The sequence below is a fragment of the Vigna unguiculata genome, chromosome 9 (genome assembly GCF_037176805.1).
Source record: "Vigna unguiculata cultivar grain cowpea cultivar isolate G323 ecotype 2 chromosome 9, ASM3717680v1, whole genome shotgun sequence".
Lineage (NCBI taxonomy): Eukaryota > Viridiplantae > Streptophyta > Magnoliopsida > Fabales > Fabaceae > Vigna > Vigna unguiculata.
This window is the reverse complement of record NC_140800.1, coordinates 17156389-17167418: the sequence shown is the minus strand read 5'-3', so window position 1 is coordinate 17167418 and position 11030 is coordinate 17156389. Positions and strand designations below refer to the sequence as shown.

The 11030-nt window shown below is 33.1% G+C and overlaps 1 protein-coding gene across 1 annotated transcript; it reads left to right on the top strand.

The window, feature by feature from the left end:
* The first annotated feature begins 5356 nt into the window (after positions 1 to 5356).
* LOC114164834 (4-coumarate--CoA ligase-like 9) lies at positions 5357 to 10322 on the top strand. Its single transcript, XM_028049607.2, has 6 exons — positions 5357 to 6464; positions 8197 to 8386; positions 8631 to 8776; positions 8853 to 8920; positions 9259 to 9361; positions 9918 to 10322. Exons 1-6 carry the CDS (start codon positions 5415 to 5417, stop codon positions 10041 to 10043), a joined length of 1683 nt encoding a protein of 560 aa, XP_027905408.1. The 5' UTR covers positions 5357 to 5414; the 3' UTR covers positions 10044 to 10322.
* The last annotated feature ends 708 nt before the right edge of the window (positions 10323 to 11030 follow it).

Below are 11030 nucleotides of genomic sequence, written 5' to 3'. Positions count from 1 at the left end.
TTATTTAATTATTAAATTTTGTGGGTCTTACAGCCGGTGTGAGTGTGCTGGTTGTGGCCCGTACGGATGGGTCCAGATGGATTGCCCTCCTCAGTGTTTTGTTGACAAGTTTGGTAGTCCTGGGACGTTACGGACTATGTTCGTATTTGGGAACTCCACCTGGCGTTACGGTGTGATCCGCAGCATGGTTTCCACACGTGCTCTATCGGTTGTGATCGATAGGTGTGGCAACAAGGCGCCTTGAGATACTTAATAGGAGATGTAGAACACTGCTAACATGGTTGTGGCCATGTGGAAGGAAGGTAACGAGTCTTCCACGAGGTGCATCGGTATACATGGTAGTGGCCATGTGATAGAAATGGAGTAAGTTCTGTGGGAAATGAAAGGATATCATATATGGTTGTGGCCATGCGGTATAAGAGAAGAGTTTTGTGTTATTGATGTATTATTTTTATCGACTATACATGTATATATGTGTTTGGTATATTTTTATGTTTTATCTTTTAGCTCACCCTATCTGCTTGTGTTTGGCGATGATCGTGTACGTGGTACACGTGAGCAGGTGATGTTGCAGGTGGAGCTGGTGAGGCTTAGCTGTAGAGAGGGGATTATCATGGGATCTTTATATTTATGTTTTCTTTATTTTATTTGAAATAGGTTGTAAAGGCCCATGGCATATTTTGACTAAACTTGCAGTTTTGTATTTATGGACGTTATAATTACTTTGTTATATTTTATTAAATTCGTAATATCCTGACGGGATGTTATAGTATGTATATATATTAATAATACAATATAAATATATGTACATAATTTAACATAATTATAAAAATATTTGAGATGTTTCAAAAAAAATTGTTTCTATCCTTTCAAATTTCGTTATATTTCAATAATAGTTATTCAATTTTGGTATTCCAAAAACCGATCCTATAATTTTGAAGAAGTTCATGGAAATCGGATCGAGATAGAGTTTTATCATTCTATAAATAGACAAAATTACCTCTAATTTGATTTGATTTGCATTGTGAAGGTATAATTTGGTTGATCATCCACAATTGCGACATGCATGATATCATGTCCTCAAATTCAATTAAAAAAGGTTGTATAAAGGAAGCAAAAGCAAAAGTGTAGAATACCGGACAATTATTCCTTAAACATAGGCACTGTTATGAATTAATGAATTAATGATTGTCCATTGATTTGATACATTTACTCATATGATTGATTCATTACTCTTGATGTAAATATTTGTATTAACTACATTGATTTGTTTCCTTTCTGGAGTACATGTTGTATCTATAAATAGGACTATTCCTATCAATAATAACACACAGATAAGTTGCTCCTTATTCTCTCATTCTCTATTCTCTATTGTTTCTTCTCTTCTCTATCATCTATTATTCTCTCTCAGTTATTCACTTTATTTCATAACACGTTATGAGCACGATGCTCCAACCAATTGAGGACTAGTGGAAGCTTTTTCTCTCTAACGACAGTGCTTTGCGTGTCTCAATCTAGGCTCTTTCTAATCCTTTCTCAATCTATAATTTTACCTTATATTCTTTCTCTTGTGATAAGAATTGTTTGACTTTATCAATTTTAATTTCTGTCTTATTATTTTTTTTATTATGACAATGATTATTATTATTATTATTATGATTATTATTATTATTATGTGCCAGTTCTAAACACGCGAAACGTTGCAAAATTTGGATTTGTGACAAGGAAGAATTTCTTATATTGGATTTTAAATGTTGAAATACATTTTAGATGCAATGGATATTGGGATACTATTAAATAAATAAATAAAGCATCTATGCAACTAATTTGCTCATGCAATAAAAATATTTTGAAAAGAGATTTCACAAATATTATGAATTTATTTCATGCCTATGTATGGCTGGCTGGACAAATCAATAAAGCTTTTGATGAAAAATCATGAGATCCGCCTAATCTGCTCCATTCCCAAAAGTGAATGCAGCAATAAATACTATGAATTTATTTCATGCCTTTGTATGACTGAACAAAGCAATGAGCTTTTGATAGAAACTCATGAAACATGTCCAATTGGTTATGCTCCATTCCCAGAAGTGAATGCAGCAACATTTGATTTATATTTTCATGATCGTGATCGTGATATTGATTATGGACATGGTTATAAAGAAAATTTCAAAGACACATTTTGTAACAAGAAGTGACACAATAATGTGAAAAAGGGAAAAGGAAAATGTGAAAATATTGACAAAAAATATGAAAGTATATATTATCATTACGGTGGTAAAGGCCATTTGAGTTGTACTTATTGTACACCAAATCATCTTACAAATAATGAGAAGAACATATAAACACATTTTGCTTATGAAGATGGTGATACTGATTATGGCCATATGGATATTACTCATCTTGATATTATTATTTTCTTTGCTAAATCAAAGGGAAGCATTGATCACCTCATTGGTTATGAGAGTGTTAAAAAAAATCATATTGATATTTACGTTTATATGAAAAACGAATGTTGGCACTAGTACCAAAGGTTGTGTCTTATTGATAGTGCAACAACTTATACAATTCTCAAGAGTAATAAATTTTTCTCTTGTTTGATAATGCGAGACATCAACGTTAGTATTATTTATAGTACTGCAAATAAATTTGAAGGCTCTGGAAGAGCTATTATAATTCTACTAAGAAGTTGAATAGAAACTTATTAAGTTTCAAGGATATTTGTCTAAATGGATATTATATTGAGACAAACAATGAAAAAGATATGAAATATCTTTATAACTCTATGATTGAGTTGAAAAACAAATATTGGAGAAATTATCAACATTCTCTTATATTTTGTACTACAAGTTTATTAGTACAATTGAAATGCATGTCATGGTAAACCAAAAGTTTACAAATCAAAATGATTGTCTTGTTTGACGTGATCAGTTATTATGATGCGAAAAAAAAGGGTTGAAAAACTCATGGGGACACGTTTGAAGCATAGTAGACCTATTGGTTCCAAAGATAAAAACTCTTGCATGAGAAAGGGAGCTAAAATGCAAGATGGCCTAATCAAAAAGGTGGAAATCCCAAAAGATTCATTTGACATAATTAATGATTCGGTTCCAGAAGAACCTCGGGTACCTGAAATTATTGAAAATAATGAGATCTCAATAAATTTTGTCATGAATCATATAATATGGAACCAAAATGAAGTTAACATTGATGAAACTTTTACATATAACATAGCGATGAATGTTATGAATGACAATAAGGATCAATAAGCAATGATCATTGAAGATTGTCGGCAAAGAAAAGATTGGCCAAAATGGAAATATGCAAAGAAGCATAATTATATTTGCTTGCTAAATGAAAGGTTGTTGGACGTATAGTTCGCACACCTAAAGTTGTGAAACCCGTTGGGTACAAATGGATTTTTGGGCAAAAATCAAATTAAGAATGATGAAATTGTTAGATACAAAGCACAATTGGTTGCTCAAGGTTTTTCACAAAACCTGATATTGATTTGTGAAAAGACATATTCACTAGTATTGGATGCAACAACATTGCAATATTCGATTATCCTAGTTGCACAAGGTTTGCATTTACATCTAATGGATGATGTTACAACCTATTCGTACGGTTCTTTTAAGAATCATATTTATATGAAAATCCTTGAAGGATTTTATTTACCCAACAAGACAAATTCTAAAGAGGGTTATTCAATAAAATTAAACATGCTTATTTATTGATTAAAGCAATCAGGACGTGTGTGGCATAACCGTCTTATTGAGTATTTATTAAAAGAAGGATATAGAAATGATCCTATTTGTTCTTGTATTTATATGAAAAGATCCAAAAATGAATTTGCCATAATTATTGTTTATGTAGATGACATAAACATCGTTGGAACTCCTAAGGAGCTCACAAAGACAATTGATTACTCAAAGAAATAATTTGAGATGAATGATCTTTGAAGAGCAAAGTCTTATTTGAAATTTGAAATTGAGTATTTAAAAAAAGGTGTTTTTATACGGCAAGAGACTTATAAAATTAAGGTGCTTAAAATGTTCTAAATGGACAAGTCATGTCCATTATACATTCTAATAGTTGTGAGGCAGTTAGATGTTTATAAAGACTCTTCTTACACCTCAAGAAAATGATGAAGATCTTCTTGGTCCAGAAGCACCATATCTTAGTGTCATAGAAACACTAATCTATCTTACTAATTATACTCAATCTAATATTGCATTTGTTGTAAATTTGTTAAGCAAGATATAGTTCTTCAACTACAAGAAGAAAATGATTTGGAGTAAAACATATACTTCGTTACTTTAAGGGTACTACGAATATGAGCTTATTCCATCCAAATGATTCAGATTCAGACCAATGGGTTATGTATATGCATGTTATTTTACATATTCTCACAATGTCACAATGGTTGATCACAAACAAGATGTTTGTTCACATGTGGTAGCACAATGGTTTCATGAAGGTATATGAAACAAACCATAGTAGCAACATCGTCTAATCATACAAAATTACGAGGAAAGTTGTGAATATGTTTGGCTAAGGTCTATAATTCAACATGTGCAAGAAACTTGTGACTATCCCCGACAAAGATGGAATCAACAACTATATATGAAAACAATAGTGTATTATTCAATTGAAAGGATGATATAGATATCCAAAAATTCATTCATGTGAAAATATGGCAAGTCTATTTATGAAGTTTTGCCAAGAAGAACTTTTGAGCAAATGATATACAAGTTCGGACTCTGTCACCTTAATGATGTAAGTTTACACGAGGGGGAGAAATAGAATATGTGATGAACAATACTGTATTAAAGAATACAGAATGTTGTACTCTTTTTCCTTCACTAGTTTTTTTATCCCAAAGCATTTTTCCTATTAAGGTTTTAACGAGTCACATTCTTTTATCAATGGACACTTAAGGGGGAATGTTATGAATTAATGAATTAATGAATTAATGATTGTCCATTGATTTCATACAGTTACTCATATGATTGATTCATTACTCTTGATGTAAATGTTTGTATTAACTACATTGATTTGTTTCCTATCTTGAGTACATGTTGTATCTATAAATAGGACTATTCCTATTAATAATAACACACAAATGAATTGCTCTTTATTATCTGATTTTCTATTCTTTATTGTTTCTCTTCTCCATCATCTATTATTCTTTCTCAATTATTCATTTTATTTCATAACAGACACGCTTATGAATTATATATTTAAGATTTAAATATATTTATATTGTAACACGTGAGCTGCACATGCTGAACGTGACTGACAATGTAACACTATATAAAGCAGAAATTGACAGACCGGTTTGGCAAGAAGAAGAGACAACTCCGGTGGAGAACAGGAAACATACTCAGAGAGATTAAATTTTTACAACAGTAATGGCCACCCAAAACCAAAAACACTCTCTTCCAAACACCACCATCGACCCAAACACCGGTTTCTGTTCTTCTTCTAGAATCTTCCACAGCCTCCGTCCAAACGTCCCCCTCCCTCCGCCGTCTCAGCCGCTCTCCCTCACCGATTACGCCCTCTCCCTCCTCCCCGCCGCCGCCACCGCCACTGATAAATCCGCCATCATCGACGCCACAACCGGCCGCCACCTCTCCTACTCCCTCTTCCTCCGCCAAGTGAAATCCCTCGCCTCCTCCATCCAATCTCTCACCCCTCTCTCCAAAGGCCACGTGGCACTAATCCTCACTCCAACCTCCGTGCACGTTCCCGTACTATACTTCTCTCTCCTCTCGCTCGGGGTCACAGTCGCACCTGCCAACCCGCTCAGTTCCCCTTCCGAGTTGACTCACCTCGTCCGACTCACAAAACCCGCCATCGCCTTCGTCACCTCCGCCGTCGCCTCAAACATCCCCGCCCTCAAATTCGGCACTGTTCTCACCGACTCCCCGCTCTTCCTCTCCATGCTCGACGCCAACGTAGACTCACACTCACGCGCTCCCGGAGTCGAAGTGAGTCAGTCCGACTCCGCCGCAATTCTCTTCTCCTCCGGCACCACCGGGCGCGTGAAGGGCGTGTTGCTCACCCACCGGAACTTCATTGCAGTCACAGCCGGGTACTATCACCCGAGGACCATCCAGCAAGATGCCGACGAAACGGCAAAGCGCGCCGTGTCACTGTTCACGATGCCGCTGTTCCACGTGTTCGGGTTCTTCATGCTGGTCAGGTGCATCTCTTTGGGGGAGACGCTCGTTCTGATGCAGAGATTCGATTTCGAAGGTATGCTCAAAGCCGTGGAGAGGTATAAAATCTCAATGATGCCGGTGTCGCCGCCGCTCGTGGTGGCCCTCGTCAAGTCGGAGCTCGTGAACAAGTACGACCTGAGCTCGCTCCGGATTATAGGTTGCGGCGGCGCGCCGCTCGGCGAGCATGTCGCCGATGAATTCAAAGCCAAATTCCCCAACGTGGAAATTTTCCAGGTGAACTGCACTTAACCTTTTCACCACGTGATTGTTACCCTTCTTCTGATAATCAGGTCCCACTTTTTGGAGATAGCCAAACCTGTCCACTGTCGTAGGACTCAAAAGGGACCTTCAAAAAATTTAATGCCACATAAATTGTAAATAAACCTTACAAAAAAAGTCCACTATATTCTTCTTACCTTATGGTGAGTAGGAGTAACTTTTTTAAGGAATTTTTAAAATAGTTGAGAATGATACGATATAGATATCTTGATATAAATAGTTGATCACAACTCAATAACATAGTTGATCACAAAACAAAGCCATAATTACTGTGTAGAGTAATTTCTCGTGTAATGTATTTTATTTAGACTGTTATATTTTAGTTTTAAATTGTTTTGAACTAATTAAGTAATTTTTCTTTTTATCCAAAAAATAAACAAATGTGATTTATTGATGATTTTGTTCTACTTAAAACCCTCAAGACTTTTTATCCAAATATTTGTAAAATTACACCACAAAATTCAGACCATTATTATTATTTTTTTAGTTAAAATATTCCGTTAGTTCTTATTTTTGTAGCAAAATCTTAATTTGGTTCTCGTATTTTTATTAGTCTCAATTAGGTTCTCATTTTTGTAAATTAGTATCAATTAGGTCCTCATTTGGGTAAATGAGTAGAGAACTAACACCGTTAAGTAAGTGTCACGTGTCAGCTCTTCGTTTTTTTGAATTTTTTTTTTGAATTTTTAAAATTTTTAATTTTTTTTAAATATTTATGCCATGTGTCAGGTTTGTAGTGTGCCACGTGTTAAATTATTGTATGAATCTCAATTTGGTCTTCATATTTGTTAATTTGATTTGATTTCGGTCCCAAATTTTTTTAAAAAATTTTAATTTCATGTGCTCCAAATTTAGAACAAATTTAATTTTTTTATAAATGTAATGATGATACTTTTATTACAAGTGATATTTCTATTACATATTTTTAACAATATTTAATTTATATAAATTTATATTTTATATTAAACTTTATTTAAATTTTATTTTAAAATTATAAATATATAGATTAATAAATTTATATTCAAAATATTTGTATAATATTCTATATCAACAATATTTTAGAGTTGGTTTAAAAATAACAATTTTATAAATTCAAATGTAAAATTTTAAAATAATTTTATAAGAAATTAAAATAAATATATTTAATATTTTAATATTAAATACAATTAATATTATTAAAATATTTAATAAAAATATCAATTTTAATAAAAATAATCATAACATTATATAAAAGTAAAATTTGGTCTAAATTTGGAGTGCCTGAAATTGAAAATTAAAAAAAAAAATTGGGATTCAAATCAAATCAAATTAATAAATATGAGGATCAAATTGAGATTCATACAATAATTTAATTTAACATGTGTCACCATATTAGATTGACACGTGACACACTACAGACATGACACGTGGCATAAATATTTTTAATAAAAAAAATTAAAAAATTTAAAAAAAGCTAAAAAAAATTAAAAAAGATTAAAAAATTCAAAAAAACGAGGAGCATGTGGCACCTACTTAACGTAATGGTGTTAGTTCTCTACTAACGGAAATGACCTAATTTATACTAATTTACAAAAATGAGGATCTAATTGAGACTAATAAAAATACGAGGACCAGATTGAGATTTTGACACAAAAACGAGGACCAACGGAATATTTTAATTTTTTTTTATTATTATTTTATCCCCTAGGGCTATGGTCTTACTGAAAGTGGAGGAGCAGCGGCTAGACCATTTGGTTCTAAGGAGTTTAAGCGCCATGGTTCTGTGGGTCGACTGTCAGAAAGCATGGAGGCCAAGATAGTGGACCCTGTAACTGGAGAGGCATTACCTCCTTGCCAAAAAGGGGAACTGTGGATTCGAGGTCCATCAATCATGAAAGGTTATTTCCTATTTCCTTTATATTTCCTGAGATTGTTCTTTCGGATATAAGCATTTTCCAACATCATGGTATTACAGAATCCAATGTAATCTGAGATAAGGCCTATTCATTTTGGTTGCATTATACTAATAAGCAGTGAAGAAAAGTTCATATCAGTGGGGAAATCTAATTCACACTTTATAATCTTGCTTGTGTAGTATGTGTATGTTTCATTTATGGTGTGATGGTCATGGTGTGGATGCAGGTTATGTAGGAGATGAGAAGGCGTCAGCTGAAACACTGGATTCAGGGGGATGGCTGAAGACAGGCGATCTTTGTTATTTTGACTCTGAGGGTTTCCTCTACATTGTAGATAGACTGAAGGAATTGATCAAATACAAAGCTTATCAGGTGAGATGTTATCTTTTTTTTTCAATCTTATTCTGCTACTTTTACATTTTTCTTACTGTTTTCAAGCCTTTTCCAGGTTCCCCCTGCTGAATTGGAACACATACTTCTCACCAATCCTGAAATTGCTGATGCTGCAGTAATTCCGTATGGATCTAATCCCTTAATCTTGTGTGTGTTCAGAAGCAGATCGATTTACAGAGAACCAAAATTTCTCTTTTGATTTTAAACTGTTTGTTAATATATATCACTGGCTTCTCTAAAGTGAGCAATTTAAAGTAAATAGTATCAGTTGCACTGCATTGGTGTATATTATTTCAACAATTCATTTTTTTATCATCGACTGAGATTACTTGCGTTATGCAAGCTGAGCTTAGAGAAGACAAATCCAATCCAAAACCAAAAAGTTGGTGTTGTTTGTGTGGGCGATGCATTTCCCATAACATAAATGCATCGCTAATCTGCTAATCTTTTTTTGGTAACAGGTACCCTAATGAAGAAGCAGGACAGATTCCTATGGCCTTTGTAGTAAGAAAACCTGGAAGCAACATTTCTGCAGATCAGATTATGGAGTTTGTGGCAAAGCAGGTCTGCTTCTGAAACCTGGTGTTCAGTAACAAACACTAATAAAACCTAGATGCTCCTGTGAACAAGTCTTAGTTCTTGCCATGTTGCTTAAGTATGCTTATTATGTTAGATTACGAATCAAAACAGAACAATTACAAAAGAGCAATAAACCCCTACAATAACTTAACAGTTCTCAATATTTCAAAGAAAAGAAAAGAATACGGAAGCCTGATCATTGGAAAACAATAAATGAAATATTAGTACCTGATCTTCCAACTATAGAGTACCTAAAAGTTTCTTCATGATTTTCTTTTCCTGATGGGAGAGGAAGAGAAAGGAATAGAGAGTAGTGTACATGCTTATTACAGGTAGAACTATAATTCTTTATGTAACTTTTATCAATTATTTAATTAATTTCAATATTTATAATTTGATCCCTTCACCAAATTATAATATTGCTAATATCTACACAATTAATATATCATGACATTTAGATTATTAGCCATAATTAGTTAGATCAGATAATACTTTCAGTAATAATATAGTGATTCAAATTGCTAACATATTATTGATGCAGGTTTCTCCTTACAAGAAGATACGGCGAGTATGTTTTGTCAATTCTATCCCAAAATCTCCGGCTGGCAAAATTTTGAGAAGAGAATTAGTTGATTATGCTTTGTCCAGTGGTTCATCCAAATTGTGATCTTGAAAAGAAAAGCATGTAAAGCAGCACTTAACATATTTACTACTTCAAATACTTGAAGCATTATTAGGCTTTATCGGTTCTTAAGGGTTGGTTCTTGAAAGTTAATCTTTTTATAACTTTGCAATTCTCTAAAATCTCAACTGTGTGTTATTACAGATAATTGTGAGTTGTTCAGATGCAATAAATGCAGGAAATAGTGCGAAGCACCTGGCCTGTACACCATGTAGTTATTCACCCCTTTTTCACTTATGAGAATTTCAGTGATTTGGAGAGTTGTGACGTGTTTCATTTGTATCCATTACCCAAAAAAATCAACAATTTTTCTATTCATATACATACACACCTCACTCAAATTTAATCATTTTTCTCTTTACAGATATACACAAATTTTGAAATGTTAAATATATAAAATATATTAAAATTAAGACATTATTTATGTATATTTGTGAAAACAATTGGGAGGCCAAGTACACTAACATATAACCTAGTTTCGTCAGTGCACAAGGGGTTTGCTTAATATATGTTCATATGAAAAGATTGATGTCGTGTCATTGATTTTCTTATTTAATGTTTTAATTTTATTACAATTCAATTCAATCAAATGTAAAACACTTTGAAATAAATAAATTTTATTGGTTATTTTTTAAGATAAAAGGTATATACAATATAAATGAAATTTTAATTAAAGCATAGAAATTTAATACTATAAAATACAACGCATTAATTTTGACAGATGATTACATGTTCATTAAAATACATAAATCACAAGTTATTTTGGCATCGAAAATATAAAATACATAAATCTTAGAACATCTTAAATAACAAAATATTTTGCCATCATAAATTTTTCTTTTGGTACCTTCCGCGTCGTGGGAGATCGCCTAACGTGGTGGTACCTTCCCGAGTTTTTCGGGGTCCTGTTGTCATGGTTTGACTACTAAAATGTACAGGAAGTGGGTCGTTTGATATCCTTATTTGGGCCGA